We start from the raw sequence: 20541 nt of genomic DNA, 5'->3' as shown, positions 1-20541 counted from the left end.
TATATATATGTATATATATATATATATATATATATATATATATATATATATATATATATATATATATATATATATATATATATATATATATATATATATATATATATATATATATATATATATATATATATATATTTATATTAACTCTTACGAGCACTTATTCGGGTTCTTGGTTTGCATCAGAGGTACAGTTGGTTTAGGGCTGTTCTCTCAGTTGTGAATTACCCCGAACGTTGGCACATTAGTGCTTACAGCTTCCGCGGCCCCTGGCACTGCACGCACCTGTATCCCGCCCCTGCAGGCGGGTTGGCGCCCTGTCTCAGGCCCTACATCCCCGTGCTGACGTCCCTCGGGTGGGTGCGCATGCGCTGCGTCCCCGGCCGACGCTCTGCCGTACCATCCGCAAGACTGGCGCAATCCCCCCGGGGAGATGAGTCCCGTAATAGGGACCTTTTCCTCTGCCCAAGGCGGACCCGCCAGGTCTCGTCTTCTGCGCCCCCAGGGTTCACCTTAATCCCCAGGTCCAGACTGCCTCTCCTCTGGTAGCCTTTCGACCTCTCGGGGATGGCCCAGGCGTTTCCACCTCTGCTGGACTTCGAGCAGCAGGACCCGGATGTTTGGCGCATGACTAATAGCCGGGTAAGGATGGTGAGTCAAGCCTTAAAAAGGTACGGTCAGTCCTTCTCTCCGTGCACGCACCGGGGGAGGAGAGTCCCGTACCAGGGACCTCATCCGCTGCTCGAAGCGTACCCGCCAGGTCTCGCCTTTGACGCCTCCCCCTGGTTTTTCCTTCATTCCCAGGTCCAGAGCTCCCGCTCGACCAGAAGCCTTCCGACCTCTCTGGTGATGACCCAGACGTACCACCTCTGCTGGATTCCGAGCAAGCGCCGAGGTTCGGCGCATGACGAATAGCCTGGAAGAAACGGTGAGTCAGACCATAAGAGCACGGATAGTTCTCTTCTCCTCTCTGAGCACACAGGTCTCCTTTAAGAATTTTCTAGTGGACCCATGATGTTTTCAGTGGACATCCAATAGTTCGCAGAGCTACTGCTCCTTCACAGACAACACTCCAGACAGGACGTTACCAGCGGTAAGTCTTGTTATTGTCTTTATTCATTCTCCAAGGGGCTCCAGAGAGAAGGGGCATGCCCCCCTGCGATCGACCCGCCAGGTTGCCTCTTGGCTTATCATCCCTAAGGTGACGTCTCTCAGGGACTCCACGGACACCCTACGCAGCGGACTACATTCCATCTCTGCCGATCAGAACTGGTTGACATCTTCGGTAAGTACCCCATAGCCCTGGCGTTTTACCAGCTTCACGGCCTGAGCCTATAGCAGCAGTGTGACCACCCGTCGAGGCCTCTGACTCAGGAGCTGGAACGCGGAGGCGACATCTAAGGAATCACTGACGTTCCTTCCGCCTTTAGGTGACCGTCCCTTCGGAGATAGGTTAGTCCAGTGGATCCCCTAGGCTACGTGAGGGAAGAGCACATCTCTTCCTAGCATCGGCCCAGACGCTCAGGATCGTCGCCTTCACCGCTCGGTTCCAGTCCGTTCGAGCCGCAACCATCAGGGCGCCTCTATCTCTCATCGTCATTTCTCGCTACTAGGGTAGCGGCTCTACCGGTTGGAGTCCTTTCAGACCCCGGCCCGGTAGATCATCCCTTTAGGCATGTTTTTCGAGACCGCCCAAGGGAAGTTACTCTTCACGCAGGAGTAGTTTTCTTCCCTGCACCAAGCCGGGTTCGGTAGGAGAGTCCGCAGCGGTTGGTGGAGGTGATAGCGGCGGTACACTTACCGGTTTTCATCCTTGCCCTTCCAGAGGTCCCCACTGAAGAACGGAGATAAATAGCTTCCGTTTGCCCCGGGGACCCGCCCTTCCCTTCCTAGTGGACCAGCCTTCGTAACCGGTCCCTGGGAAGATCCCCTCTCCGTCTCCTCTGGAGAATAGCATCAGCCATTACCAGTCTCCTGTGCTAGGGTGGGCTTGTCCACCTTTCCACAGCACGGTCCCGAGGAACACCCCTTGTGTGTGGTCTCCCCTTCAGCATTCCAGATTTCAGATCCATCCGGTTAGACCGGTTACGTTTTCTTCACTGGGCGAGGTTGTTCCGGTCAGGTTCCAGTCGGACCATGCCACAGCGGTGGCGTGCATCATCCACCAGGGAGGCGCAGGAAGTGTCATGACAAAGGAAGAGGTCAAGAAGATCTTGCTCTGGGCCGGATCTCATCGCTCTCTAATCTCGGCAGTACACATCCCTACCGTGGACGTTTGGACGGCCGTTTTTTCTCAGCAGGAGGGGCCTCGCCTAGGCAAAATGGCTCCTCAACAGGGAAGTCTCCAGCCAGATCTACGAAGAAGGAAGACCTCCAGTCGTGGTCCTATTGGCCCCCCGATCCAGCTTTCTAGTCAACGGCGCGTCTAGGGTGCCCCCTTCTCTGCGCTAGGTGACGACGCCCTCGCCGGCTGTGAGGCCGGTTCATTCATTTTCTTGGGCATCTTCCCACGGCTTCCCATGATCTCGAGCGTTCTCAAGATGGACCAAGGCAGAAGGTGGCTATGGAGGGGCCCAGGCGAGCATAGTTCACAGAACTCACTCAATCCACTCGCAGATGCCCTGTGGCGCTTTCCAGACCGTCCAGTTTTTCCGTGTCGGGCCCTCTCTGCCACCAGGACTTAGAAGCCCTAAGTTTGACGACCTTAAGAACGGATCCCGGGTTCTAGCTCGCAGAGGCCGGTTGGCAAGAAGGATGCAGACAATGTTGGAGACCGGGGAGCCGGTTCCCTCGACGATGTATTACCACACGTGTGGCGTTCCTCCGGGGTGTAAGGAGCACATCTTCTCTTCGCTCTCTCCCTTCCTGCACTACTGCCATGCTGGCAGTCAGGTCTGGATGTGGCTTTCTAGCGCGTCCCTCTAGGGGCCTGGTGTCTACGCGGTCATTTCGGTTTCAGAGGCTTATCACTTCTCGTCCCACGACCAAGGTGTTTCACGCAGAGAAGCGTCCATCTGGCTCGGCGGCATCGCAGTCCACTAGTAACGTGGGACCTTAACCTAGCGATGGGTTCACCTCACGGCTCTCGGTTTGAGCCTTTCCGAGTGCTTATTACTCCCACCTGTTTGAATAGGTGGGCTCCTCGTGGCCGTCTCCTTGTTTTCAAGGGGCATCAGGGCGGACAGCTCTCTCTTGTTGCCTTTGTTCCCCCCCTTTTTTTCCGGGTCCTCCAGCAGGGCAAGGGGGGTGCTCCGGCCACTACCCTCCCTTCGGTCCAAGGCAGCCCGCCTTCCTTCCAGATAAGGAGTTTGGGTTTTCGGGTTCGGTTCTAGTACCTTCTCTCAGCCTGAAAAGGGCCTAGTTCTTTCCTGAACTGGTACGAGCCCTCAGTAGGTTGTGCCCTCAGGACCGCACTTTTCGGTTTACTCCGACAGTCAGTTCATCTTTTCAGGACAGTTCATCTTTTCACCCGGTCCCAGGTGGCGCATGCCGGCGCCCAGGGCTAAGATTTCCACAGGGATCCTTCCGTCATAGGTAAAGCCTATCGCATGGAAGACGGACCTCCGCCGTTTTTTCTACCGTCCAAGGGGAGTCTCTTGGATGATTGGACTACAGACGTTGATGGACCGAGGTCTGCCGGGCCACCACCTGGTCTAGTCGGCAGATCTTTACTAGTTCCTATCAGGTCACACCCAAGCTTTGGCAGAGGCCAGTCTTGCCGTTATCTTTGCGGGCGGCAGTAGCACACCTGTAACAAAGTAGGTACTTGTAGGTCTGGGTCAAGCCCGACAGGACGAAGCGGTTTCCTACCGATCTCCGGTGATGGTTCTCTTCCCACCCAGGGACTGCTTTTGGACATCCCATGGTCCTGTGTCCCCCAATGAAACGATGGAGAAAGATAGATTTTTGTGTACTCACCGTAAAATCTCTTTCTCTGAGTCTTCATTGGGGGACACAGCACCCACCCTGCTTGTGTTTTTTGGATTACATTTTACCTGTCTGTTGCCTCAGTGGCCATATTCCCAGGCCATTGGTCGCACGTCTAATTGGTTATAGTTTTTTTCCTTATCTTATCTAGGATTGTTTGGTTCTCCTACTGCTTGTGCACTAAACTGATTGAGCCCGCCTCCGGCTCAGGGGTTATACTGCTGGGGAGGACCTAACTTTTTCTGTTTACGTAGTGTCAGCCTCCTAGTGACAGCAGCATAACCCATGGTCCTGTGTCCCCCAATGAAGACTCAGAGAAAGAGATTTTACGGTGAGTACACAAAAATCTATCTTTCCGACTCCTTTCCCCCCTCCTGCCGCTGTTCGCCGTCCTCCTTTCTTGATTGATGTGATGACGCCTCTGTCATCATCCACGTTGCTCTTTCAACTCTCACGCCTGTGCAGTCATGTCCGCTTGCGCAAGCGCAGTTCGCTCTGCCATATCGCGGGCAGAGCAGAAAACAGCTGCCCTCACACGCACCGGTGAGCTACAGGCACGCGGATTAGGCCAGTTACGAGAACGACGCAGTGACGCCATGCACAGCGCCGACCGTAATCTCGCGCCTGCGCAAATAGCTCATTGGCGTGCGCGAGGGCAGCTATGTTTTCTGCTCCGCCTGTGATATGGCAGAGCGAACTGCGCTTGCACGAGCAGACATGACTGCACAAGCGCGAGATTTGAAAGAGCAACATGGATGATGACGGAGGCGTCAAAGGAAATACGGCGAACAGCGGCAGGAGGGGGGAAAGGAGTCGAAAAAGAGGACGTCCATCTGAGCCACACATGTAATGAGCACAAGTGGCTGTCAGCTTTTATAAAGATATTTTCGGGGTCTGCAAGGGGAGTCAGGGAACAAGGTGCACCTTCATAGAATGCAGCACAGGAGCTGCAGGTGATACTTTTACTTTAATAGTGAAAAAACTGGTAATCGGTTCCTTTTAAAAGCATCACTTTCGAAAGGCTCACTACCACCCTAATCTAACTCCCCTCTTTCCCTTTAAATATTTTTTCAGAATGCACTCCCTCCTATTCATCTGTCTCCACACTTTCTATGCACCCAATAGCACTTGGTAACTAACTACTAAGACTGATACAGGCTGATGACAAGTTAAGCAGCTTTCATAACTCCCATTATGATGGTTGGACAAAACATAACAAGCACATTCCACCTATTGTGTCCAGTTTCCTTTTTAGATTGTAAGCTTTTGGACAGGGTCCTCACTCTTGTATTTGCTGAACTGTCTGTTACTTTGTAATATCTGCCTGTACATATATCCCTCAATTATAAAGTGCTGTGGAATATGATGACAAAATTACAATTTAGCAAGATGTACAAAACAAAAAAAAAAAAAAAAAGTCAAGCAGATATCCCCCTTTACATCAATAGGTTAAATCCACGGCAGAAATTTGTGGCAAGTGCACAATATACACTACTCACAAAGTTAGGAATATTTGGCTTTTGGGTGAAACTTCCATAACAAGTAAAAAGTTTACACTACAGTGATATTTTATCATGGAATTAAGGCATTTAAGTAGAAGCATGAAGATGGCAATTTCCTCATCTCAAACAAGTTATTGAAACAAAATATAACAGTGGTGGGTATAACTCCCCAAAATATATCAAGGTCTTAAAAGGGGTTATCCAGCTTATTTTGACTTTGTAATTTCCCTATTGGGCTACATTGGGGCAGGTAAGTAGATAGAGACCACTTACCTGCCCTGCTGTCAGCCCCTCTCCCCTGGCTCAGAGTGGTCATGTGACCGCTCCTGCTGCGATTTTGCTGCTTCCGGTCATTTCATGTCAATATGGGCAGGACCATGTTGACATGCAAATCTGGGAACAGCATGTTGCCGCCCTGCTGGGCGGGTACGGTCCATGGAGTCCCCGCCCCCCTTTCATACACCCTCCCACACATTCCCCCGCACTCTCCCCGCAACCTTCCCCGGCACGGCTGTGGGACACGTGAGCTGAGGGGAGGGGCCTGGTGGCGGCTGCCCACGGTGTCACTGCCAGCAACGGGCCCCCTGCTCAGGATCGCACATTCAAATGTATCAGCATCTGTGATGCCGATACATTTGAAAGTAGTGATGAGAGGGAGCGCAGCGCAAAGCCCCACGTGTGTGTGGGTGCAGAGCCCCACGTGTGCGTGAGTGGGGGGGGGGGGTGCAGAGCCCCACGTGTGCGTGAGTGGGGGGTGCAGAGCCCGATGTGGGGCTGTTTCCATTGCTAGAGTGATAACAGGTCAGGTGCTGGGGCAGAATACTGACATGAATGTGTGTGTGCAGGGGGCGGGCAGAGGGGGCAGGGCTGGACACTGAGGCTGGGCGGTGCCAGCTCGGACTGTCAGGTTTAGCACAGGAAGTTATGTTTGCTGGAGCTGAATGCAAACAAAGAGCTGCAGAGACTAAAGGGATAATTCAAGAGGAAAAAAAGTTAGAAAACAAAAAATAACAATGTAGGGGTGGTTTATATGACAATACAGCACAGATTAGTTTACCAAAAATGTTTGAGTTTATGTCGGACAACGCCTTTAACTTATGTAGCCTTGAGCATCAATTACAGCTTGACAACGACATCTCATGTTCACAAGTCAAGTTATTGTCTGCTGAGGCATGGCATCCCACTCTTCTTGAAGGTTGGCGCTCAGGTTAAGGTTCTGGGGTACAGTGTATCGAGCCTCTACATGGCGACTCAGCTGATCACATAGGTTTCCTATGGGATTCAGGTCCGGAGAAAGTGCAGGCCACTCCATTGGAGGCATCTCAGTCTCCAGCAGCCGTTCCCTAATGGTGCAACCTTAATGAGCAGGAGGAGCATTGTTGGTCATGAGGATAAAATTAGGCAAAATTACTGGATTAATGATTATCAAGTAGTGGCTTGTCACTGTACCATTCACAAAGTGCAGGGTAGTTCTGTATTGACTAAACACATCTGCACACACTAACCTCACCACCAAAGGCTTGTCTGGTGACAACAGTGGCTTATGCATAGCACTCTCCTTGAGGTCTCCCAACATTGGTGGCGCCATCATTTCTGCACAGCGTGAATAAACTTTCATCAATGAACAGGTCTGAGACCTACTGGTCCCTTGTCCAGCAAGACGATGACACTTGCGTCTGGTGGTGTGGTCTGGTACCATTGCAGGTCATTTAGCACATAGATGATGATGTTAACAGTTTTGGTGAGAGTTGGGAGTCTCACCTCCCTTAAATGTGCCTGGAGTTGCATGGCATTCATCATATGGTTCCGAAGGGTACTGTTCACAATTAAGCAGTCAGTGTGGAATGTGGCCAAAGGACGTCCAATTCTATGCCTGTGACTTCCAGTGTCTCTGTTGCAACCTGCTGATGACACTGACACTAAGCTCAGTGGCCCCTTCCACCTGAACATCCTGATTGATGCCTCACAATGTTGAGGAACTGCTAATAAACTGTTGGGGTGAACTGTTTAAATACCAATTCTAATTGAATCCCGAAATTTATTGGGCGAGTCATTATGCATTAAACACCTGTTGTGAATTTTGCCATTAAGCTTTTTGTTAGAGAACAGCAATTCTAGCAAAAAGTACTGAAACACTGAACAGTTGGACATTTGCATTCAAAAGATTAGAGAAAGTCACATTAAGGTCACCTGAAAAGGTTAGAGATCATCCTGAAGTTTCAAACAGAAAGCCAAACATTAACTTTTTTGAGTAGTGTATTAGGAAAAATCAATTACATGTCAGCGGACTGCTGAAAAGCCTCTTTTTTTTATGTTTTACACAAATTTGCAAAATCTAAAACTGGCCATATAGTGCATGCTATGAACTTCAATTGATCATAGTGGAGAGTGAGGAAGTAGGGGGAAAAAAAGTGGGCTACGAACCTTCACTTTGTTGTGAAATTCTTGACTGAAGATCTATGTATATATATAAAAAAAAAAAAGAATAACAATTAACACAAGCATGCAAAAGCTACATCTCAATGTAAAATAAGCAAATTAACCCCCTACATGGAAAACAATGATTTTAACCCCCCTAGCCCCAAACCACTTATATCATCATGTAGCTTTTAGAAAAGAGAAGACAATCTGTACCTTTATTTATAAAATCCACCGCTCCATAGTTGAGAAGCTTAGCATCGCCAAAATCACCTGGAGAAGAATATTGCCAAATCATTTTTTTTATTACCATCAATGAAAACCATAACAAAAAAAAGCCAAAATTGTGTTTTTATTTACCACACAATTTTTCTGCTTATTTTTCAGTACAATAAGGTAAAATTGTGTTTTTCAAAATTAAAACTCATTTTGTATAAAAAAAATAAATAAGTAAATCGCATAGTTTATAGCCATGTCCATGAAGAAGGGAATTTTGTTTACTTACCGTAAATTCCTTTTCTTCTAGCTCCAATTGGGAGACCCAGACAATTGGGTGTATAGCTATTGCCTCTGGAGGCCACACAAAGTATTACACTTAAAAGTGTAAGGCCCCTCCCCTTCTGGCTATACACCCCCAGTGGGATCACTGGCTCACCAGTTTTAGTGCCAAAGCAAGAAGGAGGAAAGCCAATAACTGGTTTAAAGACCAATTCAATCCGAGGAAACATCGGAGAACTGAACCATACCACATGAACAACATGTGTACCCGAAAAAACAGAAAAACCCCGAGAAAACAGGGCGGGTGCTGGGTCTCCCAATTGGAGCTAGAAGAAAAGGAATTTACGGTAAGTAAACAAAATTCCCTTCTTCTTTGTCGCTCCATTGGGAGACCCAGACAATTGGGATGTCCAAAAGCAATCCCTGGGTGGGTAAAAGAATACCTCATGATAGGGCCGTCAAACGGCCCTCTCCTACAGGTGGCCAACCGCCGCCTGAATGACTTATCTACCTAGGCTGGCGTCTGCCGAAGCGTAGGCATGCATCTGATAATGCTTGGTAAAAGTAAGTAGACTCGACCAGGTGGGTGCCTGACACACCTGCTGAGCCGTAGCCTGGTGCCGTAATGCCCAGGATGCACCCACGGCTCTGGTAGAATGGGCCTTCGGCCTTGAGAGAACCAGAAGCCCAGTAGAACTGTAGGTTTCAAGAATTGGTTCCTCGAGCCCCCGAGCAAGGGTGGATCTGGAAGCTTGCGACTGTTTACGCCGACCAGCGACAAGGACAAAGAGTGCATCCGGGTGGCGCAGGAGCGCCATGCGGGAAGTAGAACCTGAGTGCTCTCACCAGAACCAACAGATGCAAATCTTTCTGAAATTGATGGACTGGACGAGGACACAAAGAAGGTGAGGTGATATCCTGATTGATATGAAAATGGGATACCACCTTAGGGAGAAATTCCGGAACCGGACGCAGAACTACCCTGTCCTGGTGAAGGACCAGGAAGGGAGTTTGTATGAGAGCGTTGCTAGCTCGGAAACTCTCCTAAGAGACGAGACCGTTACTAGAAGGCCACTTCCCGTGAAAAACGGGAAGGGAGACATCCTTCAAAGGCTCGAAAGGCGGCATCTGGAGAGCAATTAGAACCTTGTTCAGATCTCAGGGCTCTAACGGCCGCTTGTACGGAGTGCTGAGAAGACAAACTCCCCGTAGGAACGTGCGTACCTGAGGAAGTCGTCGTTTCTGAAAAAATACAGATAGCGCTGAGACTTGTCCCTAAAGGGAACTGAGCGACAACCCATTTTCCTACCTAGATTGCAGGAAGGAAGGAAACATAGACGATGCAACCGGCCAGGGAGAAACACCCTGCGCCGAGCACCGAGATAAGAACATCTTCCACGTCCTGTGGTCAATCTTGGCGGACGTTGGTATGCTAGCCTGTCTCATGGTGGCAACCACGTCCTGAGGTAATCCTGACGACACTAGGTTCCAGGACTCAATGCCACACCATGGAAGAATGGCCCTTGAGACAGCCAGTCTGATTGGTCTGGTAGTGCCCCCGGTTAGCCTACCGTGAGGCACCACAGAACCGAGTACCACAACATCCTCGGCCAATTTGTAGCGACGAGGATGGCGCGGCCGCAGTCGGTCTTGATCTAGCGCAGTACTCTGGGCAACAATGCCAGAGGTGGCACCTAAGGTAGCTGGAACTGCGACCAATGCTGAACTAAGGCGTTTGCCGCCAGAGCTCGATGATTGTGAAACCGTGCCATGAAGCTGGCACATTGTTGTTGTGCCGTGACGCCATTAGATCGACGTCCGGCCTCTGTCAGCGGCGTCAGATCTCCTGAAACCCGTCCGGGTGAGGAGACCATGGACAACCTGAATCGCGTAAGAAACAAATGCAGACATTTGAGAGGTTAAGGATGCCACCTGCGGCACAGATGTACGTGTAACCGTGTCAATCTGTGTAAGACAAGCTGAAATAGCTTGGAGTGCCCCAAGGGAGAGAATGCCGGAGCCAACGGTGCGCCGACAGCCTCATAGATGGCTTTCGACCAGAGATCCATCTGTCTGTCAGTGGCATCTTTGAGTTTGCAGTTCCATCTCCCACTGCAACTATGGATCTAGCTACAAGCCTGGAGATTGGAGGATGCCGCTCGGGACATTGGGTCCGGTCCTTGACCAAGTCAGGGGACAGGGATAACGTGTATCCTAAGCCGTTTGGAGAAGCGCATATCTGGATAAGCGTGGTGTTCCTGGACTGCCTCTCTGAAGGCAGAGTGGTCCAGAAAAATACGTGAAGCTGACTCCTCCACTGGAGGAGCTGTGAGAAATAACCCACATTCTATAGATGGACGCTATAAGATTATTTACTATGGCGTCACAATCAGGTGTATCCAGATTGAGAGCGGTCTCAGGATCAGAATCCTGAGCCGCTACTTCCGCCTCATTACACAGCGAGTCCTTCTGTTAGGACCCTGATGAAACCGAGGCCGCTCATAGCGAGCCCACTTAGGCTGTCTGGGACTGACGTCCGTGCAGAGCCGTGACTCTGGGATGCGTGTGACATTCCCGGAGCTGTTAGTTATTCACACTGAGGGGGGCCATGGATCAATGATTCAACAGTGCCCATATTGTGAGAGACATGTCCGGACTGCTAGGCTTCTAGTATCATAGCCATAGTCTCAGAAAAACTGTCAGTAAATACTGCAGACACCGTCCTCATCCCCTGGCCATTAGTGCATACAATGGGAGTCTATGTACCTGCCGGCCGTATAGCCGTACATGCTGTACCAGCTGTATAGAAAAACATGTGGTTCTGCACCTTTGTTTTACACAGAGAATATGCTGATAACTCCTCCGCATAATCCAGGAGGGTATATACAACGTGCGACCAAACAGTGCAATGTATATAGTACAAGCATATCTATACGTGCACTTCTGCACTAGTGGGGTTAGCACCACAGGTGGTGCTTAACGCCTGTTACAGCGATTGTGTGACTATCAGAATGCCAGGGTCTTCCACACTTGTCTCTGTATCGTACAGAAACTGACACTAATGGCTGCCGGTGTCCTTGTAGAGAAGGAAGCCGTGGGCGTGCCTGAGAAAGTGCGGGAATCCGGATTCACAGTGCACACAGTGAGAGGGGTGGAGTATGCAAAACATACTCCAGCTCTCAGCTCTGCTCTATGCAGCGTCACGCCCCTACCCTGACTGTCAGGGCTGTGGGCGGTAACGAAGGGAGACTAGGCCCAGAAGCCGGGGACTCGAGTTAACAGCGCGGCCGCCGTAAAAGCGCGGGCCGCGCTGAAGTCCCCGGCGCACCACAAGTGCCAGCCGCGCCGCAGTTCCAGCGGCCGGCGCGACCGATTCATAGAAGTGGCCAGCGTCCCGCCCCTCTCCTGACTGGCAGGTCTGGGGGCGGGAACGAACGGAAGCAGGCCGCAAAAGCCGGGGACTCTAGTTATCAGCGCGGCCGCCGTAAAAGCGCGGGCCGCGCTGAAGTCCCCGGCGCACCACAAGTGCCAGCCGCGCCGCTGCCAGCGGCCGGCGCGACCGATTCCTGGAAGTGGCCAGCGTCCCGCCCCTCTCCTGACTGGCAGGTCTGGGGGCGGGAACGAACGGAAGCAGGCCGCAAAAGCCGGGGACTCTAGTTATCAGCGCGGCCGCCGTAAAAGCGCAGGCCGCGCTGAAGTCCCCGGCGCACTACAAGTGCCAGCCGCGCCGCAGTCCCAGCGGCCGGCGCGACCAATTCCCATAAGTGAGCCTGCTTCAGCAAAGCTGAATGAGGCCATGGCACAGGCGCCGCAGCGCTGATGTCCCCCGGCGCACTACAACACCCAGCATGCTGCGGTGTGAGCGCCAAATGCACGGGGACACAGAGTACCTTGAGGAAGCAGGGCCATGTCCCTGATGTACTCCGCTCCATCCAGCATCTTCTCCAGGGGCTGTAGATGGAGCACGGTCTCAGTGCCTGGAGACCGGTAAATCCCACTTCACCCAGAGCCCTGTAAAAAGGGATGGGGAAGGAATCAGCATGTGGGCTCCTGCCGCCGTACCCGCAATGGGTACCTCAACCTTACAAACACCTCCGACATACAGTGGGGTGAGAAGGGAGCATGCTGGGGACACTATATGTGTCCTCTTTTCTTCCATCCGACATAGTCAGCAGCTGCTGCTGACTAAAAAGTGGAGCTATGCGTGGATGTGTTGCCTCCTTCGCACAAAGCACAAAACTGGTGAGCCAGTGATCCCACTGGGGGTGTATAGCCAGAAGGGGAGGGGCCTTACACTTTTAAGTGTAATACTTTGTGTGGCCTCCAGAGGCAATAGCTATACACCCAATTGTCTGGGTCTCCCAATGGAGCGACAAAGAAAGAATAAAAATTATAGGCTCATGAAAATCGCAAAACTGAAAATTTGCCTGGTCATGAAATGGCTATAGTAACTGCAGTTACGTAAGAAAAAAAAAAAACAAAAAACACAACAAGACACAACATTACAGAACTTCAAGGTAAAAATCGAGGCTATTCTGCCTATAAGCAGCAATATCAAAATCCAGAAGACTCCAGTGGAGGAGGATGCAACAGAGCCAGCTCACATACAGCTATCTCCCTGCTGGAGGGCTGCAGTTTAGAATTCGTATAGCCAAGTATCAGAATAGAACTATTCTTTGCAAAAACCTAAATTAGAATTGCTTTTCTATACCACTTAAGGTACAATTTAAAAACAAACAGTGATCAGAAGTAAGGGCAGATACCTGCAACAGCACCAAAGGCCAAAGAACCACTCATCTGTAACGCTTGCTGTGCGGCAGGAGGTATCTGCAATCCAGTGCCTGCCAAAAAGAAAAATAATTCATTATACCTCACTATCACGCAACACTGTATTAGAAAGAAGTTCCCCTAGCTCTTCAGTGTGATATTTTCTTGTTTGCCTAGCATCATCATCCCATTACCCCGGACTGGACAGAGGTCTCTTAGTTCTCTTCAAGTGTAAATGAGAACCTAACCTGACTATTAGGCTATGTGCCCATGCTGAGGAAAATTTGCCGCTATTTTTTTGTAGAAATTACGCGGATTTCTCAAAAATCCAGTTTAGCGAGTCCCCAGCCATTTCTATGGCATTTGGAGAGTGCTGTGCCCATGCTGCGTTTTTTTCTGCAGCAAAAATAGTACGGATTTCCCTGCGGAAAAATCTGCAGCATGTGAATTATTCCTGCGGATTTTTTCAGCACAAACCCATACTTATCTGCCTTGATTGAAGACACCGGAGTCACTTCCTCCGGTGGAGAGGAGCTCGGTGGAGCCAGGAGCAGGAGGTGGTGGGCGGGGCCTGCACGAGCTCTGGTCATGTGACAGCCGGAGCTAGTTCAGGTCCACCCACCTTCTCCTGCAAAGTGCAGACACTGACAGACACGGCCGGAGAGTGATGTGCTAAGTGATGGAGGTATAATCTCCCCCCCAACACTCCAGCACTTGTTCTGCATTGAGGATGCAGTGCCGAAGCCATGGTACTGTATACTCAATGCAGAATGCCCACAGCATATCCGCAGGACATTCCACAATACAACCACAGCATTAAAGCAGACAAAGTAGTGCTGTGGTTTTCTGGGAGCTCCTGCGGATATATCTGCAGAACACTTTCCCCGTGGGCACATAGCCTTAAAGTATGTGTTCACGATCAGGACTCGCTGCATCCTGGACACAGTGGGAACTGACCTGCGGGGGTCGATCAGGGTTCAGTGCGCTGTGGTTTTTCGCTTGTATTCTCCTTACGGTGGACACATGCGAATCCACAAATAATTGACATGCTGTGGCTTGGAAAGCCGCACCGCAGGTCAGTGTTTGCTGCGGAAAACACAAGCACAGTGAGCATGGGATTTCTAGAAATCCCATCTACTATGCTTGTACTGTACAACGCAGAGTTTGGACGCAGTGAAAACACGCTACATCCAAAACACTGATCGTGGGCACGCACCCTTAGGCCTCGCTCACATTAACATATAGCATCTGATGCTAGAGAATCTGATGAGATATGCTAATGACACTTGTCTCAAGCTCTCCTGCGAGCGTGAGCAGAGTATCATGCTAACACGATCGGATTCTCTCACATGCGATAATTCACTCACAGTTGAAGATAAGGAGAGAGTAATGGTCTGTCTCTGTATATCACACTGGACTCAGAGGTCATCCAAGGACAGTCCATCTGGTGGTTCACACGGGGTATATGTGATCAGAGACCCACTGCTAAATGCAGCAATTTTTTCTCATGCAGATTCAGCACGAGGGGTAAAAAACAAGAAAAAAACCCCAAAACAAACAAAACCTCACAGATGAACACTGCCTTACTGTTAAACATTGGTGCGAGAGAATCTGATGTTTTATCTGATTATACTCGCCCATATTAAGAGTGGGAGTGAGGCCTTACTAACAGCATCATCTACATTACCTTACAGAATGGATAGAACTTGGCCTGCTGTCGTTTCCATACTACGTATCCTGCCTATCAGTACCAAACTTCTCGATCTCACACAATTTTCAACTCCCAACGATCAACTTTGTCAACAGTATGCTTAGATTTGTTTTGCTTATGTTCTCTGCTGACCAGTACTTTCCACTTCAGCCCCCAAGCTCCTTAATTCCCCCTTTTCCTCATCATATCGATCTGTTCTGCATTACTTCTTGATGACATGTTCACATTCCCCCGCTTAAGTATTTTACTGGCTGGACTCAAGCTCATATAAACATTTTATGCAATACATTCTATGACTCAGTGGCATAGAAACATGTATATACTACCAACAATTTAATCCTGTTTTATGAGAAAACAGGGGAGAAAGGGAAAGCAGAAATTAAAAAAATAGGAAACAGTTGACTTTAACTTAAAGACAACCTGTCGGCACGATTTTATAATTAATGACCGCTAAAATGAACCTGTACTACTCATTCAATTAAAACCTTTGATGCAGAAGTCCACTTTGTGGTTCTTTAACCCCTTTAAGGACTTGCCATTTTCAGTTTTGTCCTCCTTCCAAGAGCGTCAGAAGATTATTTTTTTTATCAATATAGCCGTATGATGGCTTGTGTTATGTCGGAAGAGTTGTATTTTTGAATGAAACAGTTTCATCTGACTACTGTACTGGAAATGGGGAAAAAAATCCAAGTGTGGTGAAATTACAAATAAAAGTGCAATCCACAAGTTTTGGGTTTTCTTTTCCTCTTACTTACATGTTCACTATATGGTAAAGCTGACCTGGCAATAGGATTCTCCAGGTCAGTAAAAGTAGATACCAAAGATGTATAGTTTTGTTTTTTAAATTTAAGTGGCGACATTTTTTCCCCCCAAAATTTGTAAAAATGTTTTAATTGTGTCGTTATGTTACGAGACACACAACATTTTCATTTTCTGGGATATGGGGCTGTTTGAGTGCTTATTATTTTGCGCCCTGAGCTGATTTTTTTCTATACCGATACCATATTGGCGTAGTTACAATGTTTTAATCGCCTCTTATTGATTTTTATATGCAATGTTGCAAAAACCCCCCGTAATGCTACAGTGAAATGAAGGGAATTTTGTTTACTTACCGTAAATTCCTTTTCTTCTAGCTCCAATTGGGAGACCCAGACAATTGGGTGTATAGCTTCTGCCTCCGGAGGCCACACAAAGTATTACACTTAAAAGTGTAAAGCCCCTCCCCTTCTGCCTATACACCCCCCGTGCATCACGGGTTCCTCAGTTTTAGTGCAAAAGCAAGAAGGAGGAAAGCAAATAAATTGGTTTAAAGTAACTTCAATCCGAAGAAATTTCGGAGAACTGAAACCATTCAACATGAACAACATGTGTACACGAAAAAACAACAGCCCGAAGGGAACAGGGCGGGTGCTGGGTCTCCCAATTGGAGCTAGAAGAAAAGGAATTTACGGTGGGTAACCAAAATTCCCTTCTTCTTTGTCGCTCCATTGGGAGACCCAGACAATTGGGACGTCCAAAAGCTGTCCCTGGGTGGGTAAAATAATACCTCATAATAGAGCCGTAAAACGGCCCGTTCCTACAGGTGGGCAACCGCCGCCTGAAGGACTCGTCTACCTAGGCTGGCATCCGCCGAAGCATAGGTATGCACCTGATAGTGTTTGGTGAAAGTGTGCAGGCTCGACCAGGTAGCCGCCTGGCACACCTGCTGAGCCGTAGCCTGGTGCCGTAAAGCCCAGGACGCACCCACGGCTCTGGTAGAATGGGCCTTTAGCCCTGAGGGAACCGGAAGTCCAGAAGAACGGTAGGCTTCGAGAATTGGTTCCTTGATCCACCGAGCCAGGGTGGATTTGGAAGCCTGTGACCCCTTACGCTGACCAGCGACAAGGACAAAGAGTGCCTCCGAGCGGCGCAGGGGCGCCGTACGGGAAATGTAGATTCTGAGCGCTCTCACCAGATCTAACAAATGCAAATCCCTTTCACATTGATGAACTGGATGAGGACAAAAAGAAGGTAAGGAGATATCCTGATTGAGATGAAAGGTGGATACCACCTTAGGAAGGAATTCCGGAACCGGGCGCAGCACCACCTTGTCCTGGTGAAACACCAGGAAAGGAGCCTTGCATGACAACGCTGCTAGCTCAGACACTCTCCGAAGTGATGTGACTGCTACTAGGAAGACCACCTTCTGCGAAATGCGAGAAAGAAATATCCTTCAAAGGCTCAAAAGGTGCCTTCTGAAGGGCCATCAGAACCCTGTTCAGATCCCAGGGTGCTAACGGCCGCCTGTAAGGAGGGACAATGTGACAAACCCCCTGCAGGAACGTGCGTACCTGAGAAAGCCTGGCAAGACGCTTCTGAAAGAACACAGAGAGCGCTGAGACTTGTCCCTTAAGGGAGCCGAGCGACAAACCTTTTTCCAATCCTGATTGAAGAAAGGAAAGAAAACTGGGCAATGCAAATGGCCAGGGAGAAAGAAGGGAATTTTGTTTACTTACCGTAAATTCCTTTTCTTCTAGCTCCAATTGGGAGACCCAGACAATTGGGTGTATAGCTATTGCCTCTGGAGGCCACACAAAGTATTACACTTAAAAGTGTAAGGCCCCTCCCCTTCTGGCTATACACCCCCAGTGGGATCACTGGCTCACCAGTTTTAGTGCCAAAGCAAGAAGGAGGAAAGCCAATAACTGGTTTAAAGACCAATTCAATCCGAGGAAACATCGGAGAACTGAACCATACCACATGAACAACATGTGTACCCGAAAAAACAGAAAAACCCCGAGAAAACAGGGCGGGTGCTGGGTCTCCCAATTGGAGCTAGAAGAAAAGGAATTTACGGTAAGTAAACAAAATTCCCTTCTTCTTTGTCGCTCCATTGGGAGACCCAGACAATTGGGATGTCCAAAAGCAATCCCTGGGTGGGTAAAAGAATACCTCATGATAGGGCCGTCAAACGGCCCTCTCCTACAGGTGGCCAACCGCCGCCTGAATGACTTATCTACCTAGGCTGGCGTCTGCCGAAGCGTAGGTATGCATCTGATAATGCTTGGTAAAAGTAAGTAGACTCGACCAGGTGGGTGCCTGACACACCTGCTGAGCCGTAGCCTGGTGCCGTAATGCCCAGGATGCACCCACGGCTCTGGTAGAATGGGCCTTCGGCCTTGAGAGAACCAGAAGCCCAGTAGAACTGTAGGTTTCAAGAATTGGTTCCTCGAGCCCCCGAGCAAGGGTGGATCTGGAAGCTTGCGACTGTTTACGCCGACCAGCGACAAGGACAAAGAGTGCATCCGGGTGGCGCAGGAGCGCCATGCGGGAAGTAGAACCTGAGTGCTCTCACCAGAACCAACATATTGCAAATCTTTCTGAAATTGATGGACTGGACGAGGACACAAAGAAGGTGAGGTGATATCCTGATTGATATGAAAATGGGATACCACCTTAGGGAGAAATTCCGGAACCGGACGCAGAACTACCCTGTCCTGGTGAAGGACCAGGAAGGGAGTTTGTATGAGAGCGTTGCTAGCTCGGAAACTCTCCTAAGAGACGAGACCGTTACTAGAAGGCCACTTCCCGTGAAAAACGGGAAGGGAGACATCCTTCAAAGGCTCGAAAGGCGGCATCTGGAGAGCAATTAGAACCTTGTTCAGATCTCAGGGCTCTAACGGCCGCTTGTACGGAGTGCTGAGAAGACAAACTCCCCGTAGGAACGTGCGTACCTGAGGAAGTCGTCGTTTCTGAAAAAATACAGATAGCGCTGAGACTTGTCCCTAAAGGGAACTGAGCGACAACCCATTTTCCTACCTAGATTGCAGGAAGGAAGGAAACATAGACGATGCAACCGGCCAGGGAGAAACACCCTGCGCCGAGCACCGAGATAAGAACATCTTCCACGTCCTGTGGTCAATCTTGGCGGACGTTGGTATGCTAGCCTGTCTCATGGTGGCAACCACGTCCTGAGGTAATCCTGACGACACTAGGTTCCAGGACTCAATGCCACACCATCCGGTTGAGGGCCGTAGAATTCAAATGGAAGAATGGCCCTTGAGACAGCCAGTCTGATTGGTCTGGTAGTGCCCCCGGTTAGCCTACCGTGAGGCACCACAGAACCGAGTACCACAACATCCTCGGCCAATTTGTAGCGACGAGGATGGCGCAGCCGCAGTCGGTCTTGATCTAGCGCAGTACTCTGGGCAACAATGCCAGAGGTGGCACCTAAGGTAGCTGGAACTGCGACCAATGCTGAACTAAGGCGTTTGCCGCCAGAGCTCGATGATTGTGAAACCGTGCCATGAAGCTGGCACATTGTTGTTGTGCCGTGACGCCATTAGATCGACGTCCGGCCTCTGTCAGCGGCGCCAGATCTCCTGAAACCCGTCCGGGTGAGGAGACCATACTCTTTCGGCCACACCTCAGCGACTTAGGAAGTCAGCTTCCTAGTTTCCACACTTGGGATGTGAATTGTGGATATGGTGGATGCCGTGTCTTCCACCCACATCAGAACCTGCCGGACTTCCTGGAAGGCTTGCCGGTTGCGCGTTCTTCCTTGGTGGTTGATGTATGCCACCGCTGTGGAGCTGTCCGACTGAAGTCGGATATGCTTGCTTTCCAGCCGCTGTTGGAAGGATTGTAGGGCAAGATACACTGCTCTGTGTTCAAGAACATTGATCTGAAGAGTGGACTCTTGCTGAGTCCACGTACCCTGAGCGCTGTAGTGGAGAAAAACTGCTCCCCACCCTGATAGACTCGCGTCTGTCGTAACTATCGCCCAGGACGGGGATAGGAAGGACCTTCTTTTTGACCAAGAGGTGAGAAGAAGCCACCACCGTAGAGATTCCTTGGCCGCCTGAGAAAGAACGACGACTCTGTTGAGGGACGTCGACTCCTCGTCCCATTGGCGGAGAATGTCCCATTGTAGTGGACGCAGTAAAACTGCGCGAAAGGAACTGCCTCCATTGCTACCATCTTACGTAGGAAGTGCATGAGGCGTCTCAATGTGTGCGACTGGTTCTTAAAGAAGAGCTTGCAGCCCGTAGTGAATGCTGTTTGTCTAGCGGCAGCTTCACTATCGCTGAGAGAGTAAGAAACTCTATGCCTAGATATGTTATCGATAGGGTCGGGGTCGGATCTGACTTTAAAAAGTTGATGATCCACCCAAAACTCTAGAGAGTCTCCAGCGCAACGTTCGGGCAGTGTTGGCATGTTTCCTAAGAGAGTGCCTTGACAAGTAGACCGTCTAAATACGGGACCACAGAGTGACCCTGAGAGTGCAGGACTGTGACTACTGCTGCCCTGATCTTGGCGAAGACCAGTTGGACTGTCGCTAGCCGGAAGGTAGAGCTACGAACAGAGGGTGTTCGTCTCCTATAACGAAGCGTAGAAACGCTAGTGCTCTGGATCAATCGGCACGTGTGGATAAGCATCCTTGATGCCTAATGATGCTAGGAAATATCCTTGGGACCTTGAGGCGATGACATGGCGGAGGGATTCCATCCGGAACCGCCTGGTGTCCACGAGCTTGCTGAGCATTTTTAGATCCAGAACGGGACGGAACGGCCCGTTGTTATAGGTACCGCAAAGAATTTGGGGTAAAAACCGTGACCTTGTTCCTGAAGAGGAACGGGGGTCATCACTCTTTCTGCCTATAGAGTGCACCCTGTTTGCAGAAGAGCAGCGGCCCGGCCGGGAGGTGGAGAAATTCTGAAGAATCGAGTTGGAGGACGAGAA

General features: G+C 49.8%; 1 protein-coding gene across 3 annotated transcripts in view; it reads right to left on the bottom strand.

Annotated features, from left to right (window-relative positions):
• RBM39 (RNA binding motif protein 39) overlaps positions 1–20541 on the bottom strand; it is a 134342-nt gene that overhangs the window by 16539 nt on the left and 97262 nt on the right. For all 3 annotated transcript variants that reach the window (XM_075349896.1, XM_075349895.1, XM_075349897.1), the window contains 3 exons: positions 13106–13183; positions 8061–8117; positions 7851–7883 (listed from right to left, as the gene is read on the bottom strand). In XM_075349896.1, coding sequence (XP_075206011.1) covers positions 7851–7883; positions 8061–8117; positions 13106–13183 — 168 coding nt within the window. The remainder of the gene's footprint in view (positions 1–7850; positions 7884–8060; positions 8118–13105; positions 13184–20541) is intronic.

The sequence above is a fragment of the Anomaloglossus baeobatrachus genome, chromosome 5 (genome assembly GCF_048569485.1).
Source record: "Anomaloglossus baeobatrachus isolate aAnoBae1 chromosome 5, aAnoBae1.hap1, whole genome shotgun sequence".
Taxonomy (NCBI): domain Eukaryota; kingdom Metazoa; phylum Chordata; class Amphibia; order Anura; family Aromobatidae; genus Anomaloglossus; species Anomaloglossus baeobatrachus.
The sequence above is the reverse complement of the archived record's forward strand: the minus strand, read 5'-3'. Positions and strand labels throughout refer to the sequence as shown.